General features: G+C 38.1%; 1 protein-coding gene across 2 annotated transcripts in view; it reads left to right on the top strand.

Moving 5' to 3' along the window:
* Positions 1-24,118, top strand: part of LOC126238586 (UBX domain-containing protein 11-like) — a 197,813-nt gene that overhangs the window by 157,324 nt on the left and 16,371 nt on the right. For both annotated transcript variants that reach the window (XM_049947801.1, XM_049947800.1), the window contains exon 6: positions 23,152-23,293. In XM_049947801.1, the coding sequence (XP_049803758.1) occupies positions 23,152-23,293 (142 nt within the window). The remainder of the gene's footprint in view (positions 1-23,151; positions 23,294-24,118) is intronic.

Raw genomic sequence — 24,118 nt, 5'->3', positions numbered from 1 at the left:
AAAGAGTTAGTAACACTTGTTTCTTGCCTTTTTTTCATCAACTTATGTGTTTACTTACTCTTGAGATCTCAAAATTTGTCAGGGAAAGATGCTACAATTTGTCTGGAAATAAGGGAAATATCAGGGAATTTCACTTGGGGAAAATTGTTGCAACCTGACTCAGGAAGTTAGATGGAGGGCGAGGTGGGGGTGGAAAAGGAGTTCTCATAGACTTACATCTTCAGCCTATTACCTGCAACATACCCTCCTATATAAGAGATACCAACCATTTCCTCCACCAACTCTCCACAGTTCCTGTTCATTTACCAAACAGTGCCCTGCTTGTCAATATTGATGCCATCTCCCTTTCCACTGACATCCTTAATGCCCATGGCCTAGCCACTGTTCAACACTACCTTTCCCATTGACCAATGGTTTCCAGTCCTATATCCACCTTCCTGGTCACCATCACCAGCTACATCCTCCTCTTCAAAGGCATCACCTACTAACAAATCTAGGGCACAACAATGAGCACCCGGATGGCACCATACTATGTCAAAATATTCATTGGCCATCTAGAGGAATTCTTCATAAACACTCAGAATCCCAAACTCCTCATCTAGTTCATATTTATTGATGACATCTTTGTGATCTGGATTGAGGGTGAGGACACCCTATCCACATTCCTCAAGAACCTCAACACCCACACTCATTCATTCTATCTGGTCCTCCTCAACCCAACAAGCCACCTTCTTTGATGTTGACCTCCATCTCAAAGATGGCTACAACAGTAACTCTGTCCATATCAAACCTACCAACCGCCAGCAATAGCTCCTCTTTGACAGCTGCCACTCATTCCGTGCCAAGAAGTTCCTTCCATACAGCCTAGCCGCCCATGGCCATTACATCTGTAGTCCAAACAGTCCCTCTTGAAATATACCAAGGGTCTCACTGAGGTCTTCACAGATCATAATTACCTTCTGAATCTTGCACAGAAATGGATCTCCCATGCCTTATCTTTCCAGACACCCACCACCTCCCAAAGTTCTACTGTCTGGCCACAGAGGAGTATACCTCTCATCACTCAATATCACCTAGCATGGGAGCAACTGAATCACATTCTCCACCAGGGTTTCAACTACCTCCTTTTGTGCCCTGAAATGAGGAATGCCCTACCCACTATCCTCCCCACCCTTTGCACAATGGTATTCCGCTGCCCACCAAACCTACACAATATCCTCATCCATCCCTACACAACCCCTGCTCCCAACCTGTTGCCTCATGGCTCATATCCCTGTAATAGTTCTAGATACAAAACCTGTTCCATACATCCTCCCATTGCTAGCTACTTGAGTCCATTCCCAAGGATCATCTTTCACATCAAAGGCAGGGCTACCTGAGAAACCATTCATGATCTACATGCTAAGCTGCAACCACTGTGCTTTGTTCTACATGGGCATAACAACCAACAAACTGTTTTTCTGCACGAATGGTCACTGACAAACTGTGGCTGAGAAATGGCTGGATCACCCAATTGCTCAGCATGCTACTCATCACTGTGTTCTTCATTTCAATGACTGCTTCACAGCCTGTGCCATCTTGATCCTTCCTACCAACTCTCGTGGCCTCATCCTTTGTTAGTCATTGTCCTTCAAACCACCAACTCCTTTCCTGTTCCCAATCCATAGCCTTCTATTCCATAAGCACACCCACACTCCTTTAACTTCTCTGCTTTTCTGTCCCCACTCTGCCCACCCCACGCCACACCCTCTCACCCCCACCCCCTGTCTAATCTCCTGACTGCACCCAGCTACTCTACCCACTCTCCACCTTGTCCCACTGTGCTCCCACAAACAGCACTTTACCATCTCCCACCTGTACCCCATCCCCACCCCAGCCTTCTCCTTACCCCCACCACCCAGATTGCTTCTCCCATCATGTGCAGTTGTTCACAGTCCGGCCGCGGCATCCAGAGACAAGGGTCATTTGTCTGTGAGCTGCATTTGCATGAATGTGTGTGTTTATGTTTTCTATTTCAAAAGAAGGCCTTCTGACCGAAAGCTTGAATATTTAGAAGAGTAGTCCTTTTGTTGCGCTTGTCCAAGACTCATCATCTCTGCTATATGGCAATCTATCATTTTCATATTATGAGCATAGTATTCCTTATTCTTTTCCTTATATTCTGTATTACGACTCCTCACCATACAATGCATATGGTCATCACAATTGTCTTGTACTTTGGCCAGATGCCGCTGTGGAATCTTGGAAATATTTCTCCATATAATTATTTTTATCTCAACTTGTTTTCTCATGTAATTTTACTAGTTATTACATAAGTTAAGCTTACTTCCATTTTTCATTAGCAACCCACTATCATATTTCAGTTGTTTCCTCATAAGTGCCATTATTATCACACTCCGTCCATGTCTTGAAAACCATTACATGCAGATTACTCCCATTGTGTTTAGCGAGATTCTTTCCCTTGCCAGCATGCAGCTACCTTCAGGATCATTGCAAACCTCACTGAACTTGGCCACAGGTCCTGTCGCCTCCCTGGGGACCTACCCCCCCTCCCGGCCACTTTCCCTGGAGAGAACCAGGAGAACACCCCCCCCCCCCCCCCCCGCTCCTCCTCTTCACGCCTTCCACATTCCTCATGCCAGACCCTCTTGCCAGTGCTAACCACGACCCGCAACCATCCGTTTGTTGGGGCAGCCTCCTCAGGCAATCAACACCTGAACGCACCAAGCTGCATATTGCACATGCAAATGTCCATTCTCTGCCAGCTCATTTTGACAAGTTCAAATATATATTTCATACTACTGATATACACGTAATACTATGTCAGAGACTTGGCTCCAACCAAGTATTCCCACAACTTCCATAAACATATCTTTCTCAGGCATGACAGATGCAACAGACAGGGTGGTGGAATAGGGGTGTACATATGCTCTGATTTATCAGCTACTGTGCTACATACATCCAACAATAATGTAGATAAACAAGAGGAATATATGTTCATAGAGATCAAATCCATTAACAGACAGTGCTTAATATGTGTCCTTTACAAACCTCCTAAACTAGGTGGGTTCACCTGCTTCGAAACTGCCCTCTCAAGTCTCGAATCGTCATATGAACATGTAATTATAGCAGGTGACACTAACATTAATTTTCTGCGCAATAGTCATTCCAGTGGGAAATTTAAGAGGATGCCTTCTTCCTCAAATATGACACTACTTCCGCTGGCACCTACTCATCACAAGATTACCAGTCACACTTTCATAGATATATTCACAACGAAATCTCCAGACAGAATAATCCTCACCTCTCAAATATCTGCGCCTGGCATGTCTGCCCATGACATTATTTTCATGACGTATTCACTAAAATGTCCTAGAAAGAAACAAAAACTATCTATGTACCGAGACTTCAAGCACATAAATTTGCCTGAACTCAAAACTGAGGCACAAGAAATAGTTTGGGGGATGACCTCTACTCCCCTCATGAAAAACTTCAGGATTTCACATACAAAATTACTCAACTATATGCCTGATATGCTCCAATAAAGACCAGAAAAGTAAAAAGGAAACCTGCACCTTGGCTGACTGATGAACTAAAACAGCTCATGAATCTCAGAGACGCTGCACCTGAAAATCATACTGTCTACATGTAGAAATAAAACATAGTCAGTCAAGCGGTGAGAAATGCTAAGCTCAGGCATGCCCGTACGTTAACTGACAATAGATATAGACCAGCTATCACGTGGAAAAATCTCCATAGTCTTGATTTAGGCAAAATAAAAGTTGCAGAAAATCTCTTGGTCCCAGCTGAAGAACTAAACCAATTCTTCACATTAACTACAACCACAACTGAACAGAGTGAAAAAAAGAGAGAGCTCGAGAGAATCAATGATTACTTCATGGGCATGAACAACTGTAGCAAAGAAAAATTCTATCTACAGCACATCACTTGCAATACTATCAGGAAAGCCATCATGTGGATTAGATGAGGATCTACTGGACATGATGGCATCACTATCCAGATGGTAAAACTTGTCTATAACAGACATTTTCAACGATTCCTTAATCACAAGTGCTTTCCCTGAGGCCTGGAAACTGAGACAAATTAAGCCACTGCCTAAAACGGACATTGCCACAGCACCCTCTGACTACCGCCCCATCTCCATTTTTCCTGTACTATTAAAAGCCTTAGAATATATAGTCCATGACCAGCTCACCAACTACCTAACTGTTAAGAACCTACTAGACGAATACCAATCAGGTTTCCATAAACATCGAAGCACAACATCCGCATTGATAAACATGACAGATGACCTGAAACTTGCCATGGATAGACAAGAAGCGACTATCATTTGCTTCTTAGATTTCAGCAAAGCATTTGATACTGTTGACTTTGACATCTTACTTGCCAAACTTAGCGGTCTAAATTTCTCACCAAGTGCATGGTTTCACTCGTACATGGCGTCTTGTCAGCAATGCGTCCTGTCCAGGAATATAAAATCAGAACGGCGGCAGGCAGTGTCAGGCATTCCCCAAGGCTCAGTATTAGTGCCTATAATCTTCTCTCTGTATGTTAATGGTGTGTCATCAGTTCTGATCTATTGCAAATATCACATGTATGTTGATGACCTTCAGTTGTATCTAAGTGCAAAACCAATCAATCTTAAGAAAGCTATTGAAAATTTCAATACTGACCACGATGCACTATCAAAATGGTTACAGAATGCAGGACTAAAACTCAACCCATCTAAAACCCAAGCAGTATTCGTTGGTCACTCTAAGCTCATTAGCCCAAAACATTGGGAATCCGTACCATCTCTAATCCTAAATGGAACAAATATCAACTTCTCTCCTTCAGCCAAGAGTTTGGGAGTAACAATAGATGAAAATCTAAATTGGACAGAGCACATAACTGCAGTGTGCAAAAAAGCATCAGCATCCCTTCATGCTCCACAAAAATATAAAAAAACTCTTCCCTTTCGATCTGAAAAACAAATTAGTACAAACGCTTATACTCCCAATCATTGACTACAGCGATATTATCCTACCAGGTCTCTCTCAGGAAAATTCATGAAGTATGGAACTGGTCACGAATTCCTGCATCCGATATATCTATGAAGTTTGATTTTTTGGTCACATTTTACCAGCATATGCACAGCTTTCATGGCTGCGTGCAGACAAACGCAGAGATTTCCATACACTAGTGTCTCATCTACTGCCTTATAAATGTACACTGTCCCTCATATCTCTCCTCGCCCTTAATACTCATGTCTGAACAACATGACAGAAACACACATTCCCATCATAATAAAATCCTCTCTGTTCTACTACATCGCTCAGTCACCTCCTCAAAGTCCTTTACAGTAGCAGGAACCTCCCTCGTTATATTAGAGAACTTAAAAGCACGTCCAGTTTTAAAAAACAGTTTATGACACATGTACTTGAGCAACAGTAATGCCTTCCTCTGTACATGAATGCCCTTCACTCCATTACTTCCTTCTTTCTTACTAGATCTTCCTCAGTTCCCAGTTCCTTCCTAACTGAGGCGGCCTCCTTAAATCTCCTTCCCCAAAAACTCTCTATACCAGTAAACATCTACATTATACACCACTATATTAATGTGCATCTCCACAAATCTTCATTACTATTGCCAATTTTTCTCATGTTTACCATTACTATTTCATTTTTTTTCTTTTACTGTTGTTATTATTATTGCTTTTATCATAATTTTTATGTATAGCAGCTGTTGTAAAAATACTGCCAGTATTTACTTTATTAGGTCTTAGTTATTACTCTTTACTCATATTGTCATTAGATTAATATATTTTTCTTATTCAAACTACTGTCAGGATGTAACTATGATGTGTAAAATGCTGTATGTGTGGAACACTGGTCCCATGTAAGAGAGGGCCTGATGGCCCTAATCTGATCAGGTTAAATAAATAAATAAATATTGCAAACTCTCCCGAAAAATAGTTCATCAAATGGAGTGAACCCAGTTGGAGAATGTGGTATGGTAATTACAGACAATTGTAACATAAGGCATCTATTCATCCCAGTTTTTCTACTTTATTCACACATAATGATGTAGGTATTCTGTTAGCAGTTCATGCATTCTTTTAAGTGCTCTACTCACCTACAGGTGGCTTGTGCAAGACTGAATCTTCATTAAATGACAAACTCTCTTTACGAAGTCACTTAAGAAATTTGCCCCTTGGTCAGTGAATAATATTGACTGTATTCCATAATTTCAGATTATTTTCTGTACTGAAACTTGTTCTGTTGTATGAGTGTCCAGTTATGCTATAATGCCCGCTATGATCATGTCATAATGAGCAAATACCTGGGTAGGTATTTTGGTCAGCACCAAGGACATCTTGACTGTACTCTGCATAATTTTATTCTTCTGGCAAATTCTCACAACTTTGAATGTACCCTTCTATGTCATCATTCACACTTCTCTGTTTTCAAGGTACCAAATATGTGTCTGATTCCTTGGTGTCCACTTATGGGGAAATCAATGAAACTGCTTCTGAGTAGCTCATTTCTCTTCTTCATTAATTGCTTGTTGCTGGTCATCTCGTTCTTCATTTGCTTATTTATTTTATTTATCCATCTGTTGACAATAAATATTGTATGGATGTTGTCAAGGGTACATGTCAGCCATTTCAAAGAAATGGGACACAAACAATATATACGTAAAAAAGTACAAAACAAAATAATACAATGAAATTAATATAGCCTATATACATCCCTGCTTGTTATTTTAAATGCATAGTCTGTTTTTCATAAGGCTTTAGTTTTGTCCTCCCTAAACGGCAAGTCCTTATATACACAACACTGCTTAAGTATATATTTACATCACACAACAGCTGTCCTTTAAGTATGTAAATGTAATGAATGATTAGGTAATGAATGATTAGGTACAGATAGAGTATTTTCCATTTTGCCTTTATAAATATCATCAGATAAAATTTATTAACCTACATAGTCATTTACAGAATAAAAACATTGTTCTACTAGAAATTTTTTAAATTCTGTTTTAAATTTGTTATCATCTTCTAACTGCCTGATGTTGACTGGCAGTGCATTGTACAGTTTTGCACCGATATGGCTCACATGCCTTTGTGTATTCGTTCTTTTTGTTCGCTGAGTATGTAGTGCTGCGCTATTATGGGTATTGTTGTTATAGAAGTCGGCATTTGTCTGAAAATCTGCAATGTGGGTCCTGACATACAATACACATTTGTATATGTATAATGATGGTATAGTAAGTATTCAAAGCTTTTTGAATATGGATTTGCAGTGTGTCTGTGGATGACTGTGAGTTATTATTCGGATGGCCCTCTTCTGCAACAAAAAAATTTGTTTTAGGCGCCATGTTGTGGAACCCCAAAATATTATTCCGTATGTGGCAAGAGATTGAAAATAGCCGAAATATGCCATTCTGGCACCCTCTGAGGTACAAACATTTGCAATAATTCTGAGGGCAAAAGAGGCTGAATTAAGTTTCTGTGCAAGTTTTATTACGCGGTCATTAAAATTTAAGTTTTCATCCACATGAAGCCCCAGCAATTTTGTGGATGTCACTCTGTCTAAGGCTTTGTCACCCTACACCAGATCGAGATTTACATTTTGACATCTTTTCCCAAACAGCATATAATTTGTTTTATTTACATTCAATATCAACCTGTTTGCATTGAACCAAGAGTGGATGTAATTTAGTACATTATCAGCAGTTGTTGGTAGCAATTGCTTTGGTGCACTTATTATCACACTAGTATCATCTGCAAATATTATTGCTTTGGCTGCATCATCTGGGGTGTGAAAATCATTTATATAGACAAGAAACAATATGGGCCCTAGGATGCTGCCTTGTGGTACTCCCATTTCTACATTTTTTGCCTCTGATACTGAATTTATTTTGTGGTTGGAGTAAGTTGATGTCAGTCCTACAACCTGTGTTCTGTTTTTTAGGTATGATTCAAACCATTTTTTTTCCTTTCCCATGTATACCCAACGCTTCCAATTTTTCTAAAAGAATGTCCTGGTTCACAGTGTCAAAAGCTTTGGAGAGGTCTAAATTTACTCCTACTATACTATAATCTTTTTCTAGATTTTTGATTATTTGTTCAGTGTAGCACATTACTGCTGTTTTGGTATTTTTACGTGCTTGGAAGCCATGCTGATTTCTGTTTAGTAAATTATGGTCATTTAGATATTTGTTGGTTCGGTGCTTCATCAGTTTTTCTAATATTTTTGAAAATGCTGGGAGGAGAGATATTGAGCGATAGTTTTTTACCTTATACTTGTTGCCATTTTTAAATAATGGCTTCACTTTTGAAATTTTCAAGGTTTTCTGGAAAAGCTCCTTCACTGAATGATAAATTGGCTATGTGTGCAAAAGGGCTTTGCGATTTGTGGTGCTGTCCTTGTTATGATTGACACAGGCACCTCATCTATGCCAGCCGACATTTTGGGTTTCAAGCTTTGTATCACTTTCAACACTTTGCCCTCATTTGTTGGCTCTACCCTCATCCTACAAGCTGTTTTTGGATATTCAGGTTTTTCTTCGTTTGTAAATTTTAAGCTTAATGAAGTTGTTGCATTTATGAAATAGTTGTTAATATAATTTGGCAAATCTTGTTTATTAATATTGACATTTTTTAAATTTTTGAGGCTAATGTCCTGGTTTTCACAACTCTTCCCTATTTCAGTCCTCACAATACCCCATATGGCTTTTGATTTGTTTTCAAACTGTCTTATAAAACTATCATTACTCATGAATTTTGCTTTAGCAATTACTTTTCTGTATACTCTCATGTAATTCCTGACATATTCTATGAATTGTGGGTCTGTGGATGTTTTCATTTTAGAAATTAGTCTCTTTAGAGTTCCACAGGAAGTTTTGATGCCAGATGTGATCCAAGAACTTGGCTTTGTATTGCCATGTGACCTGATTTTTGACAGCTTTTTTGGAAAACACATTTCAAAATATCCCATGAAAATGGGATGTCTTCTATGCTCCTAATGACTGCAGCTGGGTCTGCTAGTATGTGTAACAATCCATCTGCTACAGTGTTTTCGAACTCCTTTTTGTATATAGTCTCAAAATTTTATTCTGCCAGTTTAATTCAGAATTTCATTAATTTAGATAACAGATCTCTTGCATGTGCCAACCATTTCAGTGGTTTGTGATCAATACATACAATAAATTTTCTTCTGTGCACATGGGCCGGTAGTGTCGCAGTGCCCATATTATGGCTAAAAGCTCTTGCACAGTTGTACTATATGCTTTTTTGGTGCAGTTCAGCATTGTGAGTGATTGGGGTACAAGTAAGTTCTGTCCTAATTTTCCTTGACTCAGTATGATGCGTAACACTTCTTTTCCAGCGGGTCATTCCATGTCAAATCAACCAATTGTACTACATGATTTGAACCATGACCTCACAAATTTGGATGAATTTTTTTTTCAGGTAATGTACCCACTAACACTAGTTTAAATTTGAAATTTCAAATTTTTCTGACCTTTGGTTTTTGAGTTTCAAGGGTTTAAAAATAAAAAAAAATAAATAAAAAAAAACTGTTTTTGATCAATCGATGATTGTTTTAAAATGCTGTAGCTCAAAAACTATACAACCTAGAGAGCTCAAACTTGCACCATTGTTTTCCTCTAAAAATTCCCTTCAATTTGATATGTAACATGACTATGCTACCTAAATCTGAAAATTTTAAACGATTCCAAAAAAACATTTTTTGAAATTTCCAAAATACTTACCCTCGGATTTTTTTATAAAAATTATGGGTGTTGTCCAGTCTAACTGACTACATGCATGCAAAATTTCAAGATGGGATCTCAATGGGTTCTTGTATAAAATAATATTTTACTACCGCAAAACACACTAGTGAGGTGAAAAGCAGACTATTTCTAGGCTATGAATACTAAGGTAGTCCTATGTAATTCTAATAAACTTAAATTATTATGTTAGTCTTTTTATGCAACATTACCCTCTTATTGTTTGTTAGTTCATTAAATGATGTAGTGTTGTTTTAATTTAATGTTCATGATTCTTTTAACTATGCATCAGAAGGAAGTGAACACATTTTAATTGGTAATATATGCACTACAAGTTAAAATTTTGAATAAAGCCACTCACCTTCATCCTTAGTTATAAATGGCAGAGATTATCTTTTTCTTGGTTTTCCAGTGTTATTTGTAATCATTTACAACAAGTTCCTTATATTAGAAATTGGCATATAAGTTATTTCACTTGGTAAAAAGATTAACTTGTTGATATTTGCATGGATATAACTGTATTTATAATACTAATTGGTATTTACAAATTTAATACGCATGGTATTTATACAGCTTAGTGTTTAGTGACGGTAGGTGTAACATAATTAACGTGCTTCTTTTATGATCTTTTAAGATATTTTTCCAAAGCAAGAGAAGACAATTTTTTTGCACTTAAAGTGTAGGTTCTTCCCGTAGCTGTTGTTGGATTCGCTGTTTGTAAAAGAGTATTTCCTGGGAAACCTAATATATCTCTTGTTTGTGGACAGTAAAAGACTGGGCTGGACCCTTTGGGTGTAAAAAATTTATTCGGTACATGTTATTGTATTTTTTTTTTTTTTCAATGCATCCTAGCCACCAAGAGTCATCATATGCTACTGTCACAAAACTAGCAGCAATATTTTCCATATGTGACCGTGTTACTTGGTTCAGTGTTGTCACATATTCAAGAGACTCATCCACACTAAAATGATAAGGCTTGACAGTAATTTGACTGTCTGTGCAGGGTTTATATAAGTGAAACTTTTGTGTTCCCACAATCACTTTTGATTCACTAAACCGAGGGAGTAAGTATTCATTGGTCAGTTCATGGTCCTCTGTTGTGCAAAATTGAAAGTCAATGTTTTTTATGTTTTCCATTGCAAATACATAAAGTAGTTTTGGGTGTTAAAATGTGTTGGTCATATGGCCTTTGTAAGCTGGCTTCAGCAGCTAGCTGCTTAACAGTTCCGCCAAGGCCATAGCATGCACTCTTGCCATGGGATGTAGCAAAGAACTCCCACTCTGCCTCAATTTCAAAATCAGTTTTATGCAAATACAAATTAAGGAAGTTTTTCTTATTTTTATATTGTGCAGTGCTGCCATCAGAAAAGTAAGTAATCTTTTTAAGTGCAAAAGGCAAGGCTAGCTTTATGGTATCTAGCAGTTTTTTCTGGAATACATAGAAAGAGACTGTATTATGTTTCAGGCAATCTGATATGAAGACATACTGCAGATGTTTTAGTTTTCCCTTCCATTTATAATATGTGATGAAAGGATGCAGTGTAGCTCAGGTGGTAGTCCAGTGGAATGATTGTATTTCATCTTGTACTACGAAAGAGTAGTTTTCTGCAAAATCACAGTTGACTACTACATGGCCTTCAGTTATATTGACCTTGATTTCGCTGTAGTATTCTTTCTGCTGACTAGCTATAAATGAATGATTTTTAACCTTCATTAGAATGTCCAAAAACTCATCCATAAAGTCATCAGTACTTTTAAAATTGCTTAAAATTGCACCCGTTACATCAAGATGGCCATAAGTGGGGTAGTGGCCAAAACTAGAGCCTTGACCCTATATGAAAATCTCACGTTTTTCTTAAATAAAAAGTGAATGTCGTATAAAATCGTAAGATTCTTAAGTTATTATTTTTTATATATTTTATTCTCGCATTAAAATATTCAATAAGAGGGTAATGTTGCATAAAAAGACTAACATAATAATTTAAGTTTATTAGAATTACATAGGACTACCTTAGTATTCATAGCCTAGAAATAGTCTGCTTTTCACCTCACTAGTGTGTTTTGCGGTAGTAAAATATTATTTTATACAAGAACCCATTGAGATCCCATCTTGAAATTTTGCATGCATGTAGTCAGTTAGACTGGACAACACCCATAATTTTTATAAAAAAATCCGAGGGTAAGTATTTTGGAAATTTCAAAAAATGTTTTTTTGGAATCGTTTAAAATTTTCAGATTTAGGTAGCATAGTCATGTTACATATCAAATTGAAGGGAATTTTTAGAGGAAAACAATGGTGCAAGTTTGAGCTCTCTAGGTTGTATAGTTTTTGAGCTACAGCATTTTAAAACAATCATCGATTGATCAAAAACAGTTTTTTTTTTATTTATTTTTTTTTATTTTTAAACCCTTGAAACTCAAAAACCAAAGGTCAGAAAAATTTGAAATTTCAAATTTAAACTAGTGTTAGTGGGTACATTACCTGAGAAAAAATTCATCCAAATCTGAGATATCAAGGTTCAGACTGTTAGTTGATTTGAGATTTGATCTGTTGTCATTATGATCTGATTCATAAAATAAGGATACTATAAGATATGGGGAGAATTATTTTTATATATTTCTTGGGAAGCTGCTTGCTGCTGTGTCATTCACTTATAGTTTGCATGGTTTTGTTATCCGGCTGAAGTCCTTTGACGGTAAAACAACACTATTCATAAGGAGCTCTTCAACTGCTTTGTGCTCTTAGGTCTGGGATAATCGTTTACTATGCTTACCTTCTGTGGATTGGATTTTAATCCTTCTGTCATAATTATGTACCCTCGATAAGATATTTTCTTCCATAGGAACTTGCACTTGTCAACCTGCAATTTTAAGTTGTGCAGTCGGAAACTCTGAAACCTTTCTCCAAATGTGGCATTATGCTCTTCTAATGTGTCCCTGAATATGGCCACATCATCTGAATATATAAATATCTTGTGCCCTTAAAGTCTGGTTAGTATTGCATTCATCAGTCTTTTGAAAGTGACTCCACTATCTGTTATTCCCATCGGTAATCTGTACTAGCACTGTGATTCAGGAGAAGGCTGTCTTCTCTCTATCATTCTTATTTAACAATATCTGATAATAACTCTTTTTGCAATATAAAGTGGATAAGTATTTGGCTTGTTCCTAAGCTATCTGGAATCTCATCAATGTGGGGTAGCTGAAATACAGTGCTAATGCAGTTGTCATTTAGTTCTCAGTAGTTTGCAACTGTCCTCTGCTTACACTTCCCTGAAGTACCCATCTTCTCTGGAGCCATGAAAAATGGAATGTTACACTCACTTGTGCTTGGTGTAATGGTTTCTTCCCTTAATATTGCATGCGTCTAATTTTTAAGGACTTCTTTTCTTGACTCTGGAGTCAGTATGGCTGGATGTTTGTCACTTTACCTTGTGCCTGTGGTTTCAACTTAATTTTATGCTTCACCACCTCAAAGTATGTTAATTGTCTCCTGACAAGTGCAATACATCAGGATATGCAATACGTAGTTCAGTTATAGAGGTCCATTTTTCTTCATTTAAATGATCCATTCACACCATTTCCGTTAACCTGCTAACTTCTGCTCTTGTCTAGTGGTCCACTGACACTGTACTACATATAGACATCCTAATATAACTGTTTCTTTCATAATATTCAAATTACTCATGATTCAAGAGCATCCTCAGTCACCAATCCTGCTGAAAAATACATGCCCTTTTGCAAAATGGCTCTGAGCACTATGCGACTTAACTTCTGAGGTCATCAGGTGCCTAGAACTTAGAACTAATTAAACCTAACTAACCTAAGGACATCACACACATCCATGCCTGAGGCAGGATTCGAACTTGTGACCGTAGTGGTTGCTCGGTTCCAGACTGTAGCGCCTAGAACCGCACGGCCACTCCGGCCAGCGCCCTTTTGCACCAGCCATTCTCCATTATTACTTCAAGCAGATCTGTGGTTTGTTCATTGATCGTAAAATCTTTTCCTGTTGTTTGCCTACTAATATAAAGTTATGCTGGTACTCTTCCCTTTCCAATTTCTGCCCACCTATGTTCCTTGTTCCCTTATGTACTGCGCCCTACTTCTCCTTATTGCTTTGACTTCCTCATTCCAGGGGCCCTCTGTTCCGTTGGATCTATGTCCAATACTATCTGGATTTCTTCTGATGCTTTTGGTGTTGCACTTACCCTTACAACACATCTCATTTGGCTGCCCATTGCCGATCTCATGGAACAATGCTTCCCTTTTCACAGCTCCATCCTGGTCTGCAAGATTTGATAGTTCAACTCCTGTTCTGTCTTTAACTGTGCTGGTCTGCATTTGATCCATAGCTTATTGTTGCATAATCTGTGATTACTTTTAAACACAGAAGTATCTAGCTACAATTGTTTCATATGGGACATCAAACTCATCCCCTACTATATGAAACTTGTATTACACACACACACACACACACAGAATGTTCTCAACTATCAATGTTAATATCATGCCTCCGCACATCTCTATCATTTCTTTGTGATGCCTTTAAATTTTATTCTTTCATCAGTGTTTCTGCCCATTGTACTCTTCAGCGCTGACTCCATTATTAAGTTTGCCTGAGCAGCACAATATGCCATGAAACTCGTGGTTCCCATGTTTCCCAGCATGTCTCTTATGTTTATGAAGTTATTTGTTCCCTCACAGTCTACTGAGTACAACCTTATGGCATGTCTTGACTGCAAACTCATGCTGTTCTTTTGTTTCCCAATTTTTGAGTCTTCGTACTTGTTAACCAAGTGTTGTAATTACACTGTCAGGCTAAGTGTTCTTTTTTTTGCAAATGTAACATCAAAAGTATCCAGACACCTGGCTGAAAATGATTTACCAGTTTGTGGCGCAGCTATTGGTAATGGTGGAATTCAATAAGGTGTTGCCCACTTTTAGCTCTGATGGCAGCTTCCACTCTCACAGCTTTACATTCCATCAGTTGCTGGAAGGTTTCTTGGGGAATGGCAGCCCATTCTACATGGAGTGCTTGCACTGAGGAGAGGTATCTATGTCAGTCAGTGAGGCCCGGCGCAAAGTCGGCATTCCAAAACATCCCAAAGATGTTCTATAGTATTCAGGTCAGGACTCTAACATCCCTGTAATGGACTGGCCTGCACAGTGTTGTGTAACCACTCCGCCACAGGCTGTGCATTATGAACAGGTGCTTGCTCATGTTGAAAGATGCAATTGCCATCCCCGAATTGCTCTTCAACAGTGGGAAGCAAGAATGTGCTTAAAACATCAATGTAGGCCTGTACTGTGATAGTGCCACACAAAACAACAGGGCGTGCAAGCCCCTCCATGAAAAACATGTCTACACCATAACACTACCACCATTGTTGGTACTACACATGCTGGCAGATGACATTCACTGGGCATTCGCCATACCCACACCCTGTCATCGGATCGCCACATTGTGTACCGTGATTTGTCGCTCCACACAACATTTTTCACTGTTCATTCGTCCAGTGTTAATGCTCCTTACACCAAGCGAGGCTTCGTTTGGCATTTACCAGCATGAAGTGTGGCTTATGAGCAGCCGCTTGACAATGAAATCCAAGTTTTCTCACCTCCCGCCTAACTGTCATAGTACTTGCAGTGGATCCTGATGCAGTTTGGAATTCCTGTGTGATGCTCTGGATAGATGTCTGCCTATTACACATTACGACCCTCTTCAACTGTCGGTGGTCTCTGTCAGCCAACAGACAATGTCGGCCTCTATGCTTTTGCGTTGTACGTTTCCACTTCACTATTACACTGGAAACAGTGGAGCTAGGGATGTTTAGGAGTGTAGAAATCTCGCATATAGACGTATGACACAAGTGATACCCAATCACCTGACCACATTTGAAGTCTTTGAGTTTTGTGGCATGCCCCATTCTGCTCTCTCACGATGTCTTATGACTGCTGAGGTTGCTGATATGGGGTACCATGCAGTAAGTGGCAGCACAATGCACCTAATATAAAAAACGTGTTTTTGGGGGTGTCTCAATGCTTTTGATCACATAGTGTATAAAGGATCTCATCATATCATATGGTGTGTCTCACCTTATCACTTGTCCTTGAAGATTGCAGTAGTGGCACACAATTGGTTGCATGCTTTCAATTTCTCTATGATGACTTATGAAAGTCCTTCAGCTATCCTTTTCAGTGGGTACAGAGGAGTGGGCATCCATTTCTGTGTTCCGCTACAACCTGGCTGCATGGCACATATATTCCTGACATGTCTCTCTGTAGTGCAGTTCCTAGTGGAATGACCTCCTCTCTTACATTTAAAACAGTAATCTCTTAGGCAACTGGATTCACTGAACTTTTTATTGCAAGAGGTGACTGTAGTATCTTATACTGTTAATGCTTGATCCACCACTTGGGCTAATGTTACACCCTTCGCACTTGCTCTCACAATGGTTTGAACCCTTTCATCTTCAATCTCCCAAAGTATAAAAGGCAGTGTCCTGATTGTGTGACTCATCACTGCCCAGCTCAAACTGCTAAGGATAGAAATTTGGAGGATGTGTGGATCTTATACTGTAGGTGTTTTTAAAGAAGGGAGTTTTTGAAATTCCAACCCTAAGAGGGTCTGATAGGGTATAAGACTTTTTTTTTTTTTTTAACATCACTATTAAGGCTGTTTTGAAGCTAGAGTTACGAAAATTGGTAGTTTCAGCATTTTTGGAAATTTAACCCTATGCGGGTGAAGTAGAGGGTGAAAGCATTTAAATATATCTAAAACAAAGATGATGTAACTTACCAAACGAAAGTGTTGGTATGTTGATAGAGACACAAACAAACACAAACACACACACAGAATTCAAGCTTTCGCAACCCAAGGTTGCTTCATCAGGAAAGAGGGAAGGAGAGGGAAAGACGAAAGGATACGGATTTTAAGGGAGAGGGTAAGGAGTCATTCCAATCCCGGGAGCAGAAAGACTTACCTTAGGGGGAAAAAAGGACAGGTATACACTCGCATACACATATCCATCCGCACATACACAGACACAAGCAGACATATGTAAAGGCAAAGAGTTTGCCTCTGTACTTCCGCCTCGACTGACATCTCTGCCCAAACTCCTTTTTTCCGCCTCAGGTAAGCCTTTCCACTCCCGGGATTGGAATGACTCATTACCCTCTCCCTTAAAACCCACGTCCTTTCGTCTTTCCCTCTCCTTCCCTCTTTCCTGATGAAGCAACCATGGGTTGCGAAAGCTTGAATTTCGTGTGTGTGTTTGTGTTTGTTTGTGTCTCTATCAACATACCAACACTTTCGTTTGGTAAGTTACATCATCTTTGTTTTTAGATATATATATATATATATATATCATTACTAAAGTATTGTTCTCTGTTACAAATAAAGAAATGCCTGTTTCAGTGTATCTGGAAATTGAACTTCTAGGGGGATGAAATAGGGGTTGAGATTTTTTATGAATGTATTTTACACTGATGCACCAAGGGAACTGATATAGGCATGCATATTCAAATACAGAGATATGCAAAAAGGCAGAATACAGCTCTGTTGTCGGCAATGCCTATATATGACAACAAGTGTCTGGCACTGTTGTTAGATCAGTTACTGCTGCTACAATGTCAGGTTATCAAGATTTAAGGGAATTTGAATGTGGTGTTATAGTCAGCACACAAGCGATGGAACACAGCGCCTCCAATGTAGCAATGAATTGGGGATTTTCCCGTACAGCCATATCCTGAGCATACTGTGAATATCAGGAGTTCGGTAAAACATCAAATCTCTGACATTGCTGCGGCTGGAAAAAGATCCGGCTAGAACAGGACTAATGACTACTGGAGTGAACTGTTCAGAGTGACAGAAGTGCAAACCTTCCACAAATTGCTGCAGATTTCAATGCTAGGCCATCAACAAGTGTCAGCGTGTTAACCATTCCATGAAACATCATCGATATGGGCTTTCAGAGCCAAAGGCCCACTCATCTACCCTTTATGACTGCATGGCACAAAGCTTTATACTTCGCCCGGAACTGTCAACACTGACGTTTGGCAGTTGATGGTTGGAAATATGTTGCATGGTCAGATGAGTCTCATTTCAAATTGTATCGAGCAGATTGACGTGTACAGGTGTGGAAACAATCTCACGAATCCATGCACCCTGCATGTCTGCAGGGGACTGTTCACGCTTGTGGAGGCTCTGTAATGGTGTGGGATATGTGCAGTTGGAGTGGTATGGGACCCCTGATACGTCTTGATATGACTCTTGACAGGTGACACATACGTAGACATCCTATCTGATCACCTGCATCCATTCGTACCCACTGTGCATTCTGGCAGGCAATTCCAGCAGGATAATGTGATACCACACACATGCAGAATTGTCACAGATTGGTTTTATGAACACTCTTCTGAGTTTAAACACTTCTGCTGGCCACCAAACTTCCCAGACATGAACATTATTGAGCATATCTGAGATCCCTTGGAACATGCTGTTCAGAAGAGATATCCAATCCCCTTGTATTCTTCCAGATTTATGGACGGCCGTGAAGAATTCATGGCGTCAATTACTTCCAGCACTACTTCAGACATTAGTCGAGTCCGTGCCACATTGTCTTGCAAAACTTCTGCATGCTCGTGGGGTGACCTACATGATATTAGGCAGCTGTACCAGTTTCTTTGGCTCTTCAGTGTATTATGAAAGCATTTTTATAACTAAACTGATGAAAATGTAAATTAGGCCTCTTAGTTAGAAATAAAAAATATGCGTTTCATTGTTTTTGGAAATTCAACCCATATGGGAGTGAAACAGGAGATGAAAGTTTTTATGGAAATATTTCATTGTGCAAGCATTTTAAAGCTAAATCTAGGAAAATTTGCATTTAGCTTCCCTTGTAGAAATAAAACAAATGCATGTCACTGTGGTAGGGACAGTGGTCTGGAAATGATGTATGGTTTGACAAGGATGTCGCAGATATTAGGAGCATAATGGAAGGTGACTGTGCATGATGTTGGAAGGATGTCAGTGAGAGATGATCTCATTTCAAACTTGACATGAGGAAGTCATATCTATGTTGGAGTAATGTACTGAGGAATTTGAGGTCTGGGAGCGAAGCAGAAAGGGACTTCTTGGCAAAAATTTTGAATTTTGAACTACTGTAATTTGTAGGTTCAGCATTAAATTCTGAAAAAAATATACATAAAAAATAATTTCTATCTCTAAATTTGAGTGAGTTATTGCAGATTGAATATTGCTGATGAAAAATAGGTGTTCTGAGATTATGTGTTTCAAAGTTTCACTTTATTACCATTGTTTAATTGATATACTTAAGAAATAAGTCTGCATTTATATACTACCCTTCAAATGTCCATTGTCAGATGGTATAGACTTGTTTTAAGTTAAGTTAACTTTACACTTAAGATGTATAGCACATTATAATGTACAAAAATTTAACCCCAAATAAATTGGCCCCAAAATATGAGAAGTCAGTGCGCACTTCACAGCTCTCTATGTCTCTCTTTCTTTCTTTTTTTGGTCAAGATATTTATATTTTTACTGTGTTGTGGCATCTCTTATACTAAATTTTCATTTTGAACCCATTAATGGTCCCCCGCCCAAAATTTTGAATTCACAAAATCCCCATATTTGATAGTGGCTAAAGGATTTGATTTTCTGCTTCCAAAATATTTGTGTCTGAAGGGGTTCAAGAGTGTTCACAAATAGCATTTTCATCTCTTTTTCTTTGGTTCTGGAATAGTTGGCTGGTAAGGTTCTTCCTCAGAATCCTCATTGTCACTGGCTTGAGGTTCTGGTTCTACTTCATGACACAGAAATGCTCATGCACTTCGGCAGGTGTTTCATGGCGTAAATATACTAGGGAGAATAGGTTTAAGTTTGTAACATATTCTAAACTGGAAACTAGTGCAGATATATCTGAAGTCAAATTGTGGACAGATTTAGAATCTCAATGTAAAGTTAAGAATCGTTTTTTCCAAGGTCCTCTTTGCAGTAGGTCCTGATGTTTTTAAAAAGATAATATCGTTGTTGTTTTGTCATCCCTGCTGGAATTACTGCACCAAGAAACCTAATGGGTCCATTTTCTTCGCCTGCCAGACCAATATTATTTCCACATAATAACAACAGATCATTTTTCAGAATACTGATGTTGATGGCTGTAAATGATATTATTGATTCTGTTGGATTCAAACAACATTCCAATCATTACAATATTGTACAGAATGAAGTAAATTACATTATGGGCTTTTTCACTTTCGTCTCACATTTATCAGATGGTTGTATGAGGGTATAATCTGTGGAATAGTTGTAGAGGAGGAAAGCCTCCGAAAGTTGTTAGGGTCAGTGTTAATTCAGTGGTGGAGCAGATGGCTTTGCCATGGATTCCTGTGCTGTAGGGAAGGGAGCATTTCATGCGGAAGGGGTGGCAACTGTCAACAGTATTGTTATGGTAATTTTATATGGTGTGAGGTCTGGATTAATATTAATTAGATGCAGGTCAGTGTCAAGAAAAGTAACTTCATATTTAGAAAACGGTGATTCAAATTTGATTCAGGAAAAGGACTTAATCTGTTATAGAAAGTTAAGGAGTTCTCCTTTGCTTTGAGTGCATTCTGTAAAGGTATAATCGATAAATTTGTCCAGCAAGGGATCTCAGCTGTTGGGGCTCAAGGCTCTTACATGCAACCACTAAAAAGGTTAGGATTGGATGAGGTCATCCTTGTTCCCACTGCAATTCCTCTAATGTGTTTGTAGGTATGGTGCTTGAATGTGAAGTAAGTGTAGGTAAGTATGAGGTTAGTTAGGGCAGCTATAAATGAGGTTTAAGGAGACTCTCAGGTGGGAATTTGGACAGGCAGTGTTCTAAGGTTGAGAGACCGTGTATAAATGGTATTCTGGTGTAGAGTGAGGTCGTACCGATGATGCTAAGTAGAGTCCATGTAGGAGAGGATTTGAAATTGACGTGAGACACTCCAGCGGTTATTGGTTGATGTCTTTTATGTAGGTTGGGAGGCTCTGCATGATATGTTGGAAGTGACGGCAAATGAGAGTTCTTATGAAGGGCTTATGATTTTTAGGATTTTCCAGATAAAAAGGAATTTTGTCATTAGGAATATTTTCGTACATTGTGGTGTTCAAGAGCTAATGAAACCACACAGTCAAGTATCACAGTAGTGGAGTATTTGTCCACTCCACAAGAAGGATGATCATAGAACAGTCTACCTTCAACTGAAGTGAGTTTTGGCATTTCAGCGATATTTTTCATGAAAGATTGGGTGTTGGTGTTGGAAGTAAGAGTTTCCTGGAATGCATCTAAAGGATGGTTTGGAAGGAAAAGTCTCTATTTGTTCTCTATTTGATTTGTGTTAGAACTGTTCTAAGCAGGGTTCAGTGCTTGCTAATGTTGGTTTAAAGTTGTGACTGGAGGATGAAGTAGTATTTCCATTTGAGATAATGGATGAATGAGAGGAGTTCTTTGACCAGGACAGTGTGATTGGATTTAAATATGGGACAGATGGTTAGGCTTTTTGAAGAAAGAAAAACATATGTCTCAGGGTCAGAGAGTGAATCGGATGAGAGATATAGGACTCAATAAATTGTGAGATGTTTGATTATGACTGTGATAGGACTTGAGTGGAGATGTGATGGGTGTGCTGTGTTTGATTTAGCATGTTATTTACCAAATAAAATGTGTTGCTCACATGACCCTTTATGTAGGAATTACCACCCTTAAACTGGATGATCACATGAATGAACACAAAATAACTATCCACTTTAGTAACAACCAGTAGCCAATTGTGAACAAGCTGTACAGCATGACCCAAGAGATATGATGTGTGTTACATCATATGGTCTATTTGGACCCTCCCATCTGATACTAGTCTCCCTGAACTATGAGAATGAGAACTTGATCTCCAACATATTCTTGAGTTTTGCTGCCATCCTGTACTTAACTTTCATTAACATTCAGTTCTCCACATCTGTGTTTTATTATTGAATTTTATTATGTACTTTTATTCACTATATGTACTCATTTATATTTTTAATCTTTGCTCTCTTTTGTCTCACTCTCTTTGGTATTTTGATTCATCTCCTTTTCCACTTACCTTTTAATCTTAATTGCACTATTCATTTCAGTTTTCATTTCTATTACTCTTAATCCATCTTTACTCCTCACTCTGTCCTATCATCTCTGGACAGAAGCTGTCACAATGTACTATGTTTTACCTTTCAGTTTTTCTGACACTCCCTCCTTCGCTTTTATTTCCCCTCGTCTTCACAACTGATTGGGCACTGTCATATTGGGGTCTGACAGATTTTCTGCTTCTAACTTTTACCAACATAACACCACTCTTCTCTCCTGGAGCAAGAATTTCATATTTCCAAAGTTTACATTTATTTATTTACTGCTTTTCATAAGGCCATAATTAGGTTATAATTCATGGCCATCAGCATCTGAACCATCCCCTTGAAAGAAATTAGGAAACTTATTTTTGCATGTTCCCTAACATCTGGTAGGTGGTTATAAAGTCTTGCTCCTGTGCTGCTGCTGTCCCAGATGTACTGCCATTCTTCTGTCATCTAGCTTTTTAGCTTCTTCCTGTCAGAGATCTGTTGAGCATCTATATGCTGGACACACATTTCCACCGCTTGCACTGTTCAACAAAGTTGGTGCTGAGGACTGAGGGGTAAATCTGAATAAAATGGGACCGAAGTGTTGTCAAAAGCACTGGTTGTGGTATGTAGCAAGTGAATCTCAGAAAACAAAGTTTGACTGCAAACATAATGAATTTCATGCAAGTAAGCCAATTGGTCCAATACAGAATAATGAAAGTTAGTGCAGATAAATATTACACGCACACTGACTTCTCAGAGATGAACCTTCTGATGAAGAATTCACAGAGAAACAGAGTGCAGTAAGAAGTGAAAGACAAATGTGATTTTCAAATTCTTGTTACTATTGGAGCTAGAATCCATATAATAAATTGGAAATTAGATAAAATGTGCCTTGTAGTCGTGTAGACCTTTCTGATCATTAATGTCATTTCTTTGTCTAGTGAAATTTAAAAATGCCTCGATTCACATACTATCTGTAAAGAAAATCAACATTAATATTTTTTTATTTCTGAACTACATTACATAAGTGAAGCAACTTCATAATTTTAATAATGACCACAGTTAGTACAACAATAAAAAAATTACGAATATAAGGTAATAAAATACTGAAGTTTAATTTATAGATGAATAATGTTTTTAAGTATGTTATCTTCATAATTAAATATTTTGTTTGAAGGTGAACTGAACTTATTTCTTGTTTTACTTCCAAACAGAACGAATCACGAATTTGATAATCATTTGAAGAACCCTGAAATAAATTTTGATGTTCTCCTGCACAATTTAACTGAACTTAATTTGATAGCTGGTGCAGGAGAAACTCAAATATCATATACAGGGGCAGGTGCTATGTTCAAGGTAAACTATACTATCTTCAGCTTTACATTGTAGTGTCAGTATGAATGAGATTATTGTAACTGAATAAATTTTATGTAGCAGGAAAGACAGCACAATTTGCTCAATATTGACTGATATTCTTTTCCATAAGAACTACAGATTTAGAGCTAATAGCATTTGATACAAAACATCATTACCAAGTGCCTGGAAACATTTACAAAAATGCTATAACATTGAAACACAATTTTGTATTGTTATTATACCTTGTAAAATACTTTCATAGTTGTAGAAAGCCAAGCCAGGTTAATTCAAAATCACATGTTCACTGATATGCCACCTGTAAGGACTAAAACAACAAAGAAAGTGAAATAGTGAATCCATTGACATGCAATATGCTATTTTATAGAAACAAAGGTTGAGACTGTCAAACAATTTCAATTTATAGTTTGTGGGAATCAGTGTCTCTGTGGGTTTAATTTAAATGAAATAAAGGGTAGTGAAGATAGAATGACTTGGGAATTAAAGAAACTTTCATTTAGTACTGGCAAATTTATCTAATCTGAAATTAGATAAATAAGAAATTCATCAATATGATAATTGTGAGAAATTGGGAAAACAGCTTATATGAAAGAGAGAAAGCTAAGACAGAAAAAGGAAGCAGAAACTAAGGATGTAACTGCTACAGCAACCAATCAATACTTTGTAAAAAATGGTTTCACCACTGTTCTTTCAAATTTTCATGGAAAACATAATTTTAATTTCTTGAATTCCCATTGGGATATGGGTGATACTGCGGTATTTTGGTTACACATTTTTGATTGTTTATGAAAATTTTTGTATAGTCAT

This window comes from Schistocerca nitens, chromosome 1 (assembly GCF_023898315.1).
Source record: "Schistocerca nitens isolate TAMUIC-IGC-003100 chromosome 1, iqSchNite1.1, whole genome shotgun sequence".
In the NCBI taxonomy this organism is placed as follows: domain Eukaryota; kingdom Metazoa; phylum Arthropoda; class Insecta; order Orthoptera; family Acrididae; genus Schistocerca; species Schistocerca nitens.
Note: the sequence above shows the minus strand (reverse complement) of the source record. Positions and strands in the feature narration are given on the sequence as shown.